Source organism: Rhinolophus hipposideros, assembly GCF_964194185.1.
Source record: "Rhinolophus hipposideros genome assembly, chromosome: X".
Taxonomy (NCBI): Eukaryota; Metazoa; Chordata; class Mammalia; order Chiroptera; family Rhinolophidae; genus Rhinolophus; species Rhinolophus hipposideros.
In genome coordinates, this window is record NC_138046.1 from 56,840,898 (window position 1) to 56,857,593 (window position 16,696).

The following is a 16,696-nucleotide window of genomic DNA, read 5'->3' on the forward strand; positions in this document are numbered from 1 at the left end:
ACAAAGACGTCCACTTTTATCATTTTTGTTCAACGTACTACTTGAAGTACTAGCCACAGCAAGCAGACAAGAAAGAGAAATAAAATGCATCCAAGTCAGAAAGGAGGAAGTAAAATTGTCATTATTTGTAGATGACATGGTACTATATATAGAGAACACCAAAGACTCCACCGAAAAACTATTAGAACTGATAAATGAATTTAGTAAAGTAGCAAGATACAAAATTAATATTCAGAAATCAGTTGCATTTTTATATACCAATAACGAACAATCAGAAACAAAAATCAAGAAAACTCTCATTTACAACTGCATAAAAAAAAAAAAAAACTAGCAATGAATTCAACCAAGGAAGTAAAAGATCTGTACTCCGAAAATTATAAGACATTGAAGAGAGAAGTTAAAGAAGCTGCAAATAAATGAAAACATATACCATGCTCATGGATAGGAAGAATTAATATAGTTAAAATGTCCATACTACCATGCTCATGGATAGGAAGAATTAATATAGTTAAAATGTCCATACTACCCCAAACAATATATACAATGTGTGATCAGAAACTGTGGTGAAAGTTTAAATAAAAAAAAAAAATTATTACAGTAAAAGACACATTGCCATTAATCCCCCTCAAAATATCCCCCGTCATTTTGAATACAATTATGCCACTGTTCTTTCTACTTTCTGAAGCAGTTCTGGAAGTCCTCTTTTGTGAGTGTCTTTAGTTGTGCTGTCATGGCTGCCTCGATGTCCTGAATCGATTCAAAACGTTTTCATTTCATGGTCATTTTGACTTTGGGGAAGAGCCAGAAGTCGCATGGTGCCAGATCCAGTGAATAAGGTGGATGAGGACACACTGTAATGTTTTAATTTGACAGAAATTGCCATACCAGAAGCAATGTGTTACATGGAGCATTGTCATGATGGAGGATGAAGTAAAGACACTCACAAAAGAGAACTTCCCAGACTGCTTCAAAAAGTGGCAAGAACAACAACAACAAAAGTGGCAAGAACAATGGAAAAAGTGTGTTCAAAGCAAGGGGGAATAATTTGAGGGGGATTAATGGCAAGGTGTCTTTTACTGTAATAATTGTTTTTATTTAAACAAAACGTACGGTGGTATCTTTTTATCACACCTCGTAGATTTAACACAACCCCTATCAAAATACCAATGGTATTTTCCACAGAACTAGAACAAATAATCCTAAAATTTATATGGAACAATAAAAGACCCCAAATAGCCATGGCAATCCTGAGAAAGAAGAACAAAGCTGGAGGTCTCATACTACCTGATATCAAATTATATCACAATGCCATAGTAATCACAACAGCATGGTATTGACATAAAAGCAGACACTTAGATCAATGGAACAGAATAGAGAGCCCAGAAATAAATCCATGCCTATATGACCATTTAATCTATGACAAAGGAGTAAAGAATATACCTTGGGGTAAAGGCAGTCTATTCAATAAATTGTGCTGGGAAAACTGGACAGATACTGCCATAAAAGTGAAACTGGACCACCTTCTTACTCTATATACAAGAAAAAACTCAAAATGGATTAAAGACTTAAATGTAATAACCTGAAACCCTTAAAACTCCTAGAAGAAATATAGGAAGTAAACTCTTACCCTTAGTAATATTTTCACTGATATATCTCCTCAGGAGAGGGAAACAAAAGAAAAAATAAACAAATGGACTACATCAAACTAAAATTTTTTTTGCACAGCAAAGGAAACCATCAACAAAACAAAAAGACGTCCTCCTGAATGGAAGAAGATATCTGCCTATGCTGCATCTGATAAGGAATATATATATACATACATATATATGTATGTATATATATATATATACACATATATATGTATGTATATATGTATGTATATATATGTATGTATATATGTGTATGTATATATATGTATATATATGTGTGTGTGTGTGTATATATATATATATATATGTATATATATATATATATATATATATATATATAATATTACTCAACACCATCAACCAAACAATCCAATTAAAGAATGGGCGGAGGGCCTGAATAGACATTTCTCCAGAGAGGACTTTCAGATGGCCAATAGACATATGAAAAAAATGCTCAATGTTACTAATCATCAGAGAAATGCAAACAAAAACGACAATGAGATATCACCTCAGACCTGTCCAAATGGCCATTATCATTAAATCAACAAACCACAAATGCTGGTGAGGATGTACAGAAAAGGTCATCATTGTGCACTGTTGTTGGGATTGCAAATGGGTGTAGCCACTGTGGAAAACAATATGGAGTTTCCTCAAAAATATAAAAATAGAACTACCTTATGACCCAGTAATTCCACTCTTGGGTATTTATCCAAAGAAATCCAAAACACTAATTTGAAAAGATATATACACCCCTATGTTTACTGCAGCATTATTCACAATTGCCAAGATATGGAAACAAAATGCTCATCAATAAATAATTTGACAAAGAAATGGTGGTACATATATAAAATGGAGTATTATTCTGCCATGATAAAGAATAAAATCTTACTGTTTACAACTACATGGATGGACATAGAGGATATTATGCTAAGTGAAATAAGTCAGACTGAGAAAGACAAGTGCCATATGCTCTCACTTACATGTGAAATCTAAAGAACAATAAATGAGCAAACAAAGCAGAAATAGACTCATGGATACAGAGAACAAACTGATGGTTACTAGAAGGGAGGGCTGTTGGGGAAATGGGTGAGAAAGCTGAAGGGATTAGTAAGTACAAATTGGTAGTTACAAAATAGTCATGAGGATGTGAAATACAGTATGGAAAATATAGTCAATAATATTCTAAAAATTATGTGTAATGTCAGATGAGTACTAGACTTATGGGGGGATGACTTCATAAATCACATAAATGCCTAACCACTACACTGTACACCTGAAACTAATATGAAATAATACTGAATGTCAATTATAATTAAATATATCGTTATGGAATCAAAAGTAAATAAATAAATAAATAAATAAATAAATAAATAAATAAATAAATAAAAGTGAAAAGAATGAATGGATGAAGAAAAGCTCGATGTGGCCTAAAGAAGTCAGGGGACAGAGCAGAGTTCTACTATGCTGACTGAAGTATAGATTTCATGTCGGAAGAAGGGGTAATGAGTTGTCAGGCTATCCAGTTAGACTGAGGCCAAATTTTGTTAGAAATGGTCACAGTGGCATACTAGGTTTGAAAAAAGGAGAAACATGAACCAGAGAATCCAGTTAGGAGGCAATTGCCATTATCTATTTGTGATGTAACAAAAGTTTTAATCCCATGGATTAATCAAGAAATGACAATTCTTGATGAGTGACTGGTGAGAGGTGATGAGGAAAAGGGGGCTATTAGAGGTGATGGGGGTATTAAAGCTGCCATTGAGGTATTTTTAAGAGAAAAGTAGGAAGGTAAGCTGGTTCCTTTTTCATGGAAGATGAAAGTATTTAGTTTTAGATATCTCCAAGTGGAAGTGCCCAGCAGCAATTGGAGATGTAGTCCAGGAGCTCTGGAGACAGATCAGTGTCACCCAAAGTTCAGATCCATGCTTCATTCTCTCTCTTGTCACCACTAGAGAGCCCATCTTCTTTCTTGGCTTCAGCTATGACCAGAATAGTAAAATGTCATGGAACCCAAGGAAGGGGGTTGAGAAAAGAGGGATGGCTCACTGCTGCTGAGTGACTGGGGAGATTGATGTTCAAGAAAGGGCTATAAGATTTGGGCTTTGGGAGTGAATTGTGATCTTCAAGGTATGTTGTTTCAGCATGGAGATTTGTATGTGAGTAAGAAATAGACTGTAGGGAGTTTAGGAATTAGTGGGTGCTGAGACAGAAAGGCAGAGATGTGGACATTAGGCAGTGAGAAGAAGATAGGCAGAAGGTAGCAAGAAAGGAGCACAGAGGAGCACAAAGCTCTGATTGTATCTCTATTGAACCTATTTTTTTAAAGATTACCATTTACCTTCTTTCCAAATACATTTGCAATATGCTTAATTTGTCTCTGCAATATTTGACCCATCGATTCCTTATCCTTTCCCTTTCTTTAAAACTCTCTTCTCCCATGGCTTCTGTAATTTAATAGATCATACCCTGATCTCCTCCTACATATGGCTGACCACTAACTATCTCTTTTCTCCTTGTTGGCTCCTCTTCTCCTAATCACATGTAGATGTCTTCTGAAGCTCTGACCTTGGCCCTCTGCTCCCTCAGACAGCTCATCCATCTAAGCTGATGACTCATAAAGTTCCAACTTTCCATTTCCCACTGCCTACAGGGCATCTTCACCAAACCAATTTTCTTTTCTAACGTTGTCTTTCTGACCTATAGTTCTCCCAGGTATTCTGACTCGATGCTTTCAGATGTCCTTTTGTTTCTTAGCCTCTGGTACATCAAATCTATACCAAGTCTTGTCATCCCTTTCTTTGAAACATCTCAGGGGTTCATCTTTAGTCTACATTTCTTTGCTACCACCCTCAATCATCTCTAACCAACATTACTGTTACTGATTCCTGGAAAGTCTCCCTGACCCAGGCTCTACCCCTCCTGAATCCCTACTTTCTGTACACAATAATGAGGTTAATATTCTGAAATTACCATTTACCGTGTCACTCCCCTGGGCAAAAATATATGATGGCTCCTTACAACTCATAGTACAACAGCTAAACTCTTCTGCATAGCTTGAAAGCACAGAACAAAGAATCTTAGAAATAGAGGGGATATTAGATATCACCTGGTCTAACTTTCCTTCTAGTGCAGGAATAGCAAGGTAGTCCTCTTATCCCTCCTTAGAAGAGTTCCTAGATCATGGAGCCTTTCCTAATTTGGTCTCACTCTTTATATTCAACTTTATTTTCTACCACTGCCTTCACATCCCATCTCCTGCAGTCAGGCTGGTTTCTTTCTAGCTCCTTTCTCTAACAGGTTTGTTCTTACCTCTATATCTGTGACCATCTGCCTTGCTAAATGCTCTCCCCTCCCCTTTCCAGCTCTGAAAATCCACCCATCATTCAAGACCTAGTCTAAATGTCATCTTTCATGACCCCTTCCCTGACTTCTTTTTCTTAACTCCTATCGCATTTACTGCTACCGAATAGTTTCATACTTACTCGCCCTACATGGACTAATTTCAGTGCCCCCTCACTCATCCCTTTCTGAGCAGAATCTAAGCTCCTTGAAGGGGACAAAACCCTATCTTAGATTTTGTATCATCCACAGGATTACCTTGCACAGGATTAGGCTTGCATTAGGTACTCAGTCAATAGTTAATGATTAATAATAGACAGGCAATCTTAGTGCTAGAGAGGTGAGGTCACATAGCAAGTCAGTAACCAAGGTCATGATTGCAAATCATAGATTGGAAATCACGGCTGCTTTAACCCCTGAGCTTCAGTTTTGCCACACATGAGCTATGAGGATGCTTCAGGGAGGGCCTAGGTCTTAGGCTGGAAAAGACACTTCCTGAACCTGAGAAGCAGTGAGGATTACCTCTGTAGTCCAGGGCAGGGGCCTGTGGAACTTCATCAGCATGTATTTCATTGTAGCTTTCATCTGGGTAGTAGCCTGAACCTAGAATGAAGAAGACAATTTCAAGATGATATAGTGACTTCTTACTCAAGTCCTTCCCAACCTTTCCCCCTATACAACTTGGTCCCTTCCTGAGGACATGGCAGTCCATGGGTAGCGAGCCAAGTGGATACTTAGTGGGGAAAATTCTGCCTTGTAAAGCAGCAGAACTACTGTGGGCAAACCTCAACACCTCAGGTACATAAAGGAGGAGATCATGGCGGGGCTGTTGTTCATTGGTAGCACTAGAAGCCTCCATTCAAAAGGAAAAACATCAAACTTCTTGACCATTCATCAATCATGCCAATCTGGACTATAAATCACTCATTTCCATGATGTAACACATGAATCTTGGAAAAGCCATTAATGACCAAGGTCTGAGGATGGACTACTGTCCGAGGTAGGAGGAAAAATATAGTCTGAGTAAGGGTCTTCCCACTAGTGACGGGTCTGCTCACAGTCCTCAGAGGGAAAGGATTCCTCAAGCTCCCACTAGCCCGCAGGGCACCAGCCTTTTGCCACCCAGTTGCCATTGCTAGGGGTGGCATGCCAAGGCAAAGAGGGAGGGCTCAAAAGGCAAGAGGAAATGAGAATTAGTTTCAGGCCTGAGCTGCTTGCCCTAGTTTAGTAGAAAAAGCAGGCAGAGTCCTTTGGAGAAATTTCCGATTCCTCTAATCAGCAAGAGCTTTAGCAGAGAGCTGCTGAGCTGGAGAACATTCCCCCATTCCATTAAGTGGCCCAGTCTCTGGTGCAGTCAGGTCTGCGGCTGTCTGGGAGACTAAATAGTGTGTTCCACCAGACGGCAGGAAATCAGTCATGAACACAAGCTAATTGGAATAAAACTTGGTTCTTACCAGAGCAAAGTTTCAGGAAGCCCTCCTTCTAGCCTCCCTGAGCCCTAATGCATGCACAGGAATAGAGCAGCCAGCCGTGCTGGAGTCAGAAGAAAATTCCTCACTTCCAGGAAAGAGTGCTTCCAGGACAAGGCTGGGTTTTAGTGCTAGAGCCCTTCAGCCTGTGTAAATACTCAGACCACAAGTGCCCCTGCCGCCTTCTCTCTGGGAAGAGGCACAGGGCCCCCTGCACTAAAGGGTGGAGTAGAGGGCTAGATGATGAAGCGCCTCCATTCCCCACAGACCGAGGATGGGGTGGGGGGGATGTTGGGAAACCGGTCCAACTTGATGAACAAGGGAAAGAATCAAATTGAAAGTTTGTCTTATGAAATCATGTCCTTATTGGTTTGCCCTCATTCCAGAGGAAAGAGTTCATTTTTTCTCTTTCTCTTGATTTTTCTTCTGTTTTCCCATTTCAGTTCTTCTCCTGGCTTCCCTTTACTTCTCCTCAGGCTTGCTGTTTTTCCCACATGGGAGGTTTACTTATGGAGGGCAGAATTCTTGTCAGCTGTTTCAGTTTAGTATTAGCCTCAAAGCCTTACAGCTCCTGTAAACAGGAGGCCAGATGTGTGTGATTCCCTAAAGGGTTCAATCCTTGAACTCTTGTTCCAGGGCTCGCTTGTGAAGAATGGCCAGCAGGGAGAAAGCCTCTGTTTACCAGAAGAGCAAACAGGAGTGTCAGAGGTCTATGGCTAGAAAACAACAACAACAACAACAACAACAACAACAACAACCATGACTGCTAACATCACTCAGCATGTGCTCTGTGTTCAGCCCATTACATGTGTTATCTCATTATGTCATCCTAACACCTCAGTGAGGTCGACGCCCTTATTGCTCTCTAATGTACAGAGGAGAAAACAGGCTCAGAGGAGTGAAAGGAGTAGCTCAAGTCTCCTGGCTAGTAAGAAGCCCCGGGCTGTTTGACCCCCTAGATACCAAACTCAGACACTCCACTAAAGATAGCAGTGGGGGGGAGCTTTGGACAATGTCTAGCAGGGATAAAAATCCAAAATATTTTTTGCAATCCAGCTTTTTTACTCTGTGTGTGTGGGATCGAAGGCCACCAAGCATTGTACATCATTCCAGAATGACAGGGGATGTGGGAAAACTGAGGGGAAGACTCAGCCAGATAATTACAGCCTCCACCAGGGTGCAGAGGTAGCTGCACCAGTGCCAAGTTTCCTTTGTGACGGGAATGGGTTGATGCCACCTTACTACTTCAAGCCTTTCCATTTCTCCTCTCTGCCTGTCTTTGGGTATTTTTTGCAAATATTAGGCTACTCAGATGCGATATAAGAAACTAGAGAGGCACCCTTTCCACATTGTTCTATCTGCTTGTCCTTCTTCAGCCCTGGAGGAGAGAGGTTTGTGCAGCATTCCTCAGCTCCTTTAGATCTATCAGTGGTTACTGTGGGGTCTGTTACGGGGTTCCTCTGACTTCCATAGTACAATCAGACCATCTAAGCACTACCCTTCACAAAAGTGTGGTGGGGAATGTAACTGACAGTTGAAGACTATTTTCAGATCCACACTAATATTTGGCTTATAATAACAAATGTGGTCTGACTTTTTGAACTGCACAGATATGCCAATATACATTTCTAACCCAGTTTGATATGTTTATATCCTTAACCCTTCCCAACCCCTGCTGATTATTCCTGGATCTTTTACTGAATAGCCCTGAACCCACCTTTGGCTGCTTTCCTTGTGCGATTCCCATTTGAAGACAAGGCGATAGCCAGGAACAGTGCTGGATATATAGAGAGTGGTCAATGCGTACTTGTTGAGTGAATGAATGAACAAATGAGTTGAGCAAGAGCACTTGTTCCACAGCTAAGCTAACGAAGTGGGGAGGGATTATTGGGAGTTTTACAAATGTCTGTCATGTAGCCTCCTAAGGACAGAAGAAGGCAGGATGAGTGGATTTGCAAGTGTGTCAGAGACCTCACAGCCTGATCTCCTCAGAAGGAGTGATGACTGGCGATTTCTGTGGAAGTGGGAGTGCCACCTTTGCAAACAGCTCTCTGAGAACTTCAGATGAATCTTAGTTTTTAAATAAAACTGCCCTGTCCTCAAGACTCCAATAGCTCAGCCTTCCATCTTAGGAAGGGTACAGGCTCTTGTACTCCATGAGGTTTCTTACAGGTGTTCAAAACTGGACTTTGAGTCATCTAATCTCCACTCCGTAAGTCCTGTTGTCTTTAGCTGCATTTTGGTCTTATGTACTTGAACTGAAGCATGGGAAGTTTGGGGAGAATGGCTCCTTTTACCCCAAACAGTGTGTACTCTGCCAAGGGTTTGACTTGAATTTCTTCATCTCAATGTCAGCTCTTGTACTTCATCCCCTATAAAGCCAGGTCAAGCCAAAGAGGGGAAGATGTTTGCATATTTGTTTGAAAGCTTCATGAAGCTGTTCCAGACAAACAGAGCTATTGCCAAAGGCCTCCACCAGGAGCCAAGGGCATGTGGAAAATTTTAGCTGCAATGACTGTGGCTGTGATGGAAGCAGTTTGTTATTTACTCATCTCTGGATATTTTCCTAACTCCATTGCTAGGGCCTGTCTCCTTCCCCAGCTCCCCCCAACCCCCATGATGGCACACACTGCAGGCCACAGAATATTCTTAGCACTTGGAATGCCAACTGGGCCCCATCTAAAACGTCTGTCTGTCCCCTCATTATCCTTCCATTATTCCTCCCCCTCCCCTTTCCCTCTACTCATGAGTCTGTTCTCCTAAGCTCCCTATGTCTCCAGGGGTAAAGGATGAAACATTCAGGAATCCAGAAATTTCTATTCATTTGGAAGGAAGAAGCCAGAAGAAACTGGGGAATTCCTATTTGAGAGAATGTAATCTGTCTTGTCATTAACATCTTTGGCAGAAAGGAGCTGTAAAAATCTCATCCTATAAATAAGCTCTGGGGGAGAGAGAGGGAGGGAGGGACAGAAAGAAGGAGAGAGGGAGGGAGGAGGGAGGAAGCTAAGTGCAGAGGCAGGTGAGACAATGGCCTCGAAAACCATGCTTTCCAACCTTCTCATTTTTATGCTGGTGAAGCCTGTTTTTAAATATCTTTTGTTAGTTTGACTCAAAAGCCTCCCTTGGTAGCCCGTTACAATATTTAACCATCTCTGTTGTTGAGAATAGTTCTGCTCTGTATTTAAGTGTCTCTCATTACAATCTAACTCTTCCCTTCTTCAAGACTTGGTCTAAGCCCTGCCCTGCCTGGAAATAATGGGCAACAGCTCCTAGAACTTACCTGCATACCATGTTGGTGTCACTGCTGGAGCGAGGAAGAACAGCAGAGAGAGAGCTCCTCTTTGAGTTAGTTGACCAGACATCCTTTAAATGGGAAAGGGGTGTTAGGGAGACAAGAATATGGGTAGGTGACCAGAAATACCAGAGCAAAGGAAAATAACTTTCAAAAGTCAGCCACCAATGAAATTTCCAAAAGTGAGAGGAAGAAGAAATGTAGGATCTGCGAAGAAGAGAGATTTTTAAATTAATGAATGCCTGCTATGTCATCCCCCTTTTGTAAGGATCTTCCACTTTATAGAATAAAAACACTCTGTTTGTTATTTATGGTCTCTTTTCCTCCCAGAAAGAGGAGTATGTAAAACAACCAATCCTCAATTGACCCTGATGAGATCAGATGCAAATGTTCCATGGTCCAAGTTATAGAGAGGGACATTGAGGTACTAAGTCCACAAAAGGGTCTACATAAAGTCATGTAGAATCAAGAGGGAATCCTGCAATCTAAAGGTTGACAGTTGATGGTTTCATCCTTTTAACTAGTATTTCCTAACTACTAATCTGGGAAAGCATCAGAGTGTATGAACTAAGTGCTTGAACACTGGAGTTACACATATCTTGATGTGTATCTAATTCTGTCCCTTTAAGCTATGGGGCCTCAGGCAAATATCTTAACTCTTATGAGCCTCAATTTCCTCATCTATAAAATGGGAAGAATAATAGTATCTACCCTATAGAATAGATTATTGCCTGACACATAGGAAAGCAATCAATATATACTAGTTATTATTACCAACTTTGTATTGGACAGGACTGGATGTCTCCTTTCTCTAGTCAGTAACTATACCCTGACTCTGTTCTTAGCTTTGGTTTTTAAAGCTTAGAGGTTTAGTAGTGGTTTCTGGCTTTCAAGCCCAGCTTAACCTTCAAGTTTTACCCTGCTGACCCAGCAGGAAGTCAGTGAGGTTGGGAAGAACCTACTGAGGTACATGAGGAGAGGGTGAGCAAGCTCCAAACGCCCTCTCACTTCCTGTCCTGTCCTCATTCTAATGGGATGAGAGTTTTGTGGTTCCCAGCAGGCAAATACTTCATAAATGACAGTATTACATTTTGCTGCCCATTGGTATAAACTGGCCACTGGACTTTTCAATAAATACCCATTCACCCACATGCTTTCAATGAAATGCCATGCTCAGGGGAGGAGTTAGTGTCCGAAATGGAAAAACAAAAAAATGGAAGATTCTGGCCAGAGTCCCTAAGGGATATGAGAAGTCAAAGAATGGCATACATTCATTTTCCAATTTATTGCTATTTGGCTTCAGATTTTGTCTAGAGAGTGACAAGGAAACAGAATAGAGAAAAAGTGAGAGCAAGTGAGGGAGGCAAGGAAAATGGAAAGATGCGGGAAGGAAGCTGGAAAGAAAAGAAAATCTGCCAGAGCTGAAGGAAAGAGATAAAAGCAGAAAGAGGGAAAAACCAAAGGATGAGAAAGGAGTTTAAAGAGAGGTCCAGGAAAATGAACAGCTAGATAAACTAATCATAGAACCCTCTCCCGCAGGCAGCCTCAATCCAGTTTTTTGGTTCAGGAGTAAGGGCTTTCTTTTTTCCATACCTGGTGCTCTGAGTCTTTGACCACTTCTCTGCCCACTTCCTCCCCAATCTCAGGCTGAAAATTTAACACACCAGAGTCAGGCAACCCTCTGCTGAGCATTGGGAAGTTAGTGGAAACCTGTGTCTGCAGGCGGTCACAGCTCAAATGGAAAGCAGCATATGGTTAGTTTCATAAAAGAACTTCTTCCTCCCTCCTTACCCCCAGCGATGCTGCCCAAGTCCTGAGGCTTATTACCCTCCATGGCTGTGAAATGGGGATAGTGCAGTGTGGAGGGGTTAAGCAGCAGATCTTACCTGTTTTATGGCTTTTTGTGCTTTCTTTTTCTCTCCTCGTTCTCTTTCTCCTTCCTCTCTGCTTCTCTCATCAGTTGAAAAAACTTCTACTTTAACATTCCTAGAACGAGTGGCTCCTGGTCTGTCCGGGCCTCCGGGATTCTGTTAACACTGCCCAGATGTTAGGACATCCGCATCTGCCAAAAGTTTCCTTAAAGCTATATTATCCCCCAAGCTATAGCTGTTTCTCCTTCTGAGAAGGGTTTTAGAGGAGTGAAGGAGAAGGAACACAACGATTAGGGGAACTTGGTCTGGCTGCTGCTGCAGAACAGGGGAAAGTGTGAATGGCACTGGCCCCACGCCCAAGCGTATAGTAATGACTAACAGAGGCTGGCTAAAGGGCCTCCCGAGATGTGGTGCTCTGAAGAACACCATCTTTTTATGACTCAGCATGACATCAAGGTTGAATGAAAAGGAATTTCCCAAACTCTAAGGAGAGGGGAAGAGTGTGCTGATTTTTATACTCCCTGGAGATTTCCCTGTAATTCCTTAGCACTCCCCAACTCCAAGTTGCCCTACCATCCATATGCACAGGGTCAGACACACTTTGAAATCCTTGAACTGATTACCTAACCTCTATGGACTTCAGCTCCTGATAAGATTATGTTGTTTACAGAAAATACCATGCTCTTCTTGCCTGAAGAATCAAGACTGGTTTCCTGTAGTCAGAGTGGAGGGAAAGCATGCCTAAGGAGGCTTTAGTGGGAGGCTGTTTAAGAGAATCTTGATAATCTGTGCATGACAAGGTTACAACCATTGCTCAGCTGTTTCTCAGTGACCTCTGATGAAGAGATATGTTTCTCTTCCCTAAGCAAGCTTTCTTTTTAGCATCTGACAATGAAACTGTTCTACCATAGTGCAGGCCAGCTCCTTACATTCTTCCTCCCCTCAGACTTGACATTTCCATCTTTGAAATATCAGTGGTCATAGTGGAAATATTTCAACTGCTTTAGAAAGGGTTTCTTCCTTGTGTGTACAAGCAAATGGTAACCCTTTCTCAGTTACAAAGGGGAGAATTGTGCTTATGATAAAAAATAAAGGTTCAGTAGCAAGCCTGTTTCATTTCCAATCCACCATTCATAAATATGTATTGAGTTTCTACCGTGTGTTCAACAGTATGATAGTGGCATAAAGGTGCTGAAGATACGGTCCTGGCCTCATTCATTTAACAAATTTATTAAATATCTACTGTGTTAAGGATGGTGAACAGGCAAAAATCCCTGACATCCTCATCCATAATTAATTCAACAAATATTTATTGAGCATCTATTATGTGCCACGCACTGTTCTAGGTACTTGAGAGACATCGGTGAAAAAGGTAACAAAAATCCTTGCCCTTATGGAATGGAGGAGACAGACCTTCACAAATATGTTCTTGGTTACAACTGTGTGTGCTTAGGGAACGAACCTTCATTGGGCATCTACTGTAAGCTAAGAACCGGGGCACTGGGATAAGAATTGGGTGATACTTGATCGTAAGGAGCTTGCTTTCTAGCTTCCAGAGGGTTTATGTTTAGTAGGGGAGAGAAAGGAGACACAAACAATTAGAAATAGTACAAGACCATATAAAATTCCAAAAGCTATGGTATCGACTGTGAGGACTCTCTGAGCACTCTTTCGGAATAAGTGGGCCTAGATATGCTCTCAGGCAAGGGAAATGACATAAACAAGAGCTCACTGTTAGGTGGGGGGGGTGGGCTAACTGGTTAGAGGGTTCAGGGGAGTGGTAGGAAACAAAGTTGAATAGATAAGGTAGGGCCAGATTGTGGGGCCCTTGAAATCAAAATAGGAGTTCATTCTAAACTTATGTGTTAGAAAATAGTGATTCTCTTAAATGGGAGAGAGAGAGAGAGAGAGAGAGAGAGAGAGAGAGAGAGAGAGAGAGAGAGAATACATTTTTACCAGAGTTGTTTTCTTTATTAAAAAAACAACAACATTCATTCACTGGCTCCCTCTTGGCAAAGAGTACAGTCTGAGCTCTTAGCAGGCATACCAAATCCTTCACAAGCAAATGCCACCCATGTCCTCAGCCTAGTTTTAAACATTTACCCCATTCCTCCTCATTCTGGACACACTGAACTTCTTGCTCTTTTTTTCACACCTTGGTGCCTTTGCACAGACATATTTACTCCTCCCTGCATTCCTTTTCCTCCTTTCCTGACCTGTGGAAACCATATTCATCTTTGCTGCTGAGAAGCTACCATCAACCCACCCCAGCCAGAGCTGGTTTACTTCGCCTTTCTTTTCTATCACATCACTCTGTACATGTCTCAATGATAGGATTTATCACACTTATTGTTCATCTATGACAATTTCTGTCCCCTACTCTACCAGTCTGTTCATCTCAGATTCATCTCTATCCCTTACTGGACTGTGAGTGCCTAGAGGGAAAGGACCTTGCCTTAGCCCTCTCCATTTCCCCAGTACCAAATACAGAGACTAGCACATGCAAGGATGAGGATGCTGCATATGGCCTCACATCCCACTTAGAGCTGGAAGGAGCAAGAGGGGTGGCAAGGAAAGGTTAAAGAAGAAAGTGAAGGGGAGATAATATGGAAATCATAGGGAGAACAAAGGGGATAAATGAGAGAAGAGGGACAGTGTTACTATGAAGCATGATATAAAGAGCTTACCCAAAAGAGATGGGGTTAAACAAACCCAACATTCCTTCAACATCTAGTATGTATAGATAACAGTATGTTAGATACTGTAAGGACATAAAATTAAATAAAACACTTGTCCATATGATTTGCTGGGGAAGATATGACAAAGACACACAAAGAGACAGGCAACATTGATACATACAAATATAAATTTCTGAAAGTCCTTAAAGTTCAGTATCATTCTCAACTTCAAGATTTTTAATATGAAACCCCTCAACAGTTAATAAGATATTGTCTTAAGAAATATTGGATTTGGTAACTGACTTGCCTAGCTGAGATCTCAGCAAAGCTTAACAAGGCTAGACGAGAAACAACTTTCTTAGAAAATGGACTAAGGCAAATTGACATGCAATTGTGAATTTTAATGCCATTCAAGAATATTTCTCATTTTAATATGTCCTAAATTGTATATTACGAGCTTTCTTGAAGATGACGCAGTTCTTCAGTGCTGAAAATGGAGGAAAGGATTCACGGAGAATTTAAAAGGAGAGGATGGGAAAAAAGTGAATGAAAAGAGAGTTTTCTCTCTTCAGAGAGTTCCTTCTCTGAAACAGAAGAGAGTTTCAGAGAAGGAATAATAAGACTGCATTAGAGAAAATAGGAGTTGAAAAGATATTCCTATTCAGGAAACTAATTTCTAAAACTGTACATATGAATTATCTATTAAAATGATAATGTTTGAATTATCTGTTTAAACATGTTTATCTGATGGTTGTAATGTAAAATGAGGTTTTAGTAAGTAGGAGGTGCTTTAAAATTTTATTATAGGCACTTAGTCAAAGGTAATTGAATGGATTCTAGAAAAAAGGTGTTAGAAAATGAAAATGGTAAGGTCATTATGTGAATAAGAGATAAGATGTATTCTGGGTGAAATGGTTGATGTCTTTTTACTGGTTCCTAAGACAAGGTGTAATAATGTCCCAAGACATTACCTGGCAGTTCAACTTAATTTTTCTATTTTATGACAGTGTGATACTGGGATGACTCAGACATTTAGTTTTTAATTTAATTTAGTTAATCAAACTTTGAGTCACTACTAAGTTGTTAGTCTCAGAGACCAGCCTTGACCATTGAGCTCAACAGTGATTGGCTGAGCACCAAATGAGCTCATCAGTTGAGCATTGTGACCTAGGGTGTTGAGGAGAGTATGAAAGGCAGGCGCACAAGCCTGCCACACTGGCTCTTTTAGGTAATTTCTGAACATGTAGTTGGCAGGATATAAGTAAGACAGGTAAGTAGAGAAGAAAGCAATTACCAGATATCCTAGTAATTGACTAAGGGTCTGAGTTAATGTGAGTGGTCAGACTATGATTACTGTGGGGTGGGGGTGAGGGGTAAAAGGAAGTGGGGATTGAAGGAGGAGGTGGGGGTGGGGGAGTGGGTGGTTGGTGGAGGGTGGAGGGAGGATGGTCTCTTTGAGTTGGGGTTGAGCTAAACCTTAAGTACTTAAGTAGGGGGTAGAAATTTTGAGCGGGAAGGGAATAGGAAACATCTTGTTTATTGGGGAGATAATCCTACTGGTCTATTGTGGAACAGAAAATTCACATTGGAAGAGCAGTAAGAAGTAACTTGATATCATCTTTGCTGGGGGGAAGCATAGTTTAAATGCCAGAGAAAAGCATTTAAACCTAATCTTGAAGGTTACAGGAAGTTAATAGGGAGGGAACACAAATCCCTACTAAATATTGAATGCAATACAAGCAGCAGCAATACATAAGAAAAGTATTTTACTTTTTTCCTGCATTTTCAGTATCAAACGTGTTTTTGCAGTCAGAAAGAGGGAAAAATTAAAGTTGAACCAGAGAAAGTATTGAACTCTCTATCTTGCTACTCTGGAATGAGCAGGGTAACTTCCTAACTGATTGGGCTATTGGAGTGAAGGTAAAAGTAAAACTCAAAAAACATCAAGTACAATGCAGAATTGGGGAAACGATCAAAGTTCTTGTGTTTCAGGGGCTCCAAAGAGCCCTTGTTCACGGTCAAATGTCTGAGTACAGCAATCTTTGGTAGTGTTATTCCCAGCAGAGACAGCTGTTTGTACAATGGCAACCATGTCTCATCACAGAGTGGCCCCATTTCTGATGAGGGAAACAGAAATTAGCAGGGCTTAGTCCTAGGCAAGTTACTTAGCCTCTCTGAACCTGTTTCCTTATCTGCAAACTGCTGGCAGTAGTAGTCTTGACCTCACAATAAAGGCTTTTGTGATGTATTCATAAGGTGACATGTGTTGAGTGCATAACAACGGTGGTTAGCAACAGTGGTTGCTATATAGTCATTGCTCAATATCACAGTATTATTAATACTTTAAAGAATAAATTTATCTTATGACCTAGAGAATTACTTTTTACATTGCCTTAGA

General features: G+C 40.7%; 1 protein-coding gene across 2 annotated transcripts in view; it reads right to left on the bottom strand.

Moving 5' to 3' along the window:
• SRPX2 (sushi repeat containing protein X-linked 2) overlaps positions 1-12,057 on the bottom strand; it is a 35,257-nt gene extending 23,200 nt beyond the window's left edge. The window contains exons 1-3 of one of the 2 annotated variants that reach the window (XM_081043277.1): positions 11,636-12,057; positions 9,738-9,820; positions 5,511-5,591 (exon numbers count right to left, since the gene is read on the bottom strand). In XM_081043277.1, coding sequence (XP_080899403.1) covers positions 5,511-5,591; positions 9,738-9,819 — 163 coding nt within the window. In that variant the 5' untranslated portion in view covers position 9,820; positions 11,636-12,057. The remainder of the gene's footprint in view (positions 1-5,510; positions 5,592-9,737; positions 9,821-11,635) is intronic. The other variant, XM_081043278.1, reaches the window with a different exon arrangement.
• Positions 12,058-16,696: the final 4,639 nt, after the last annotated feature.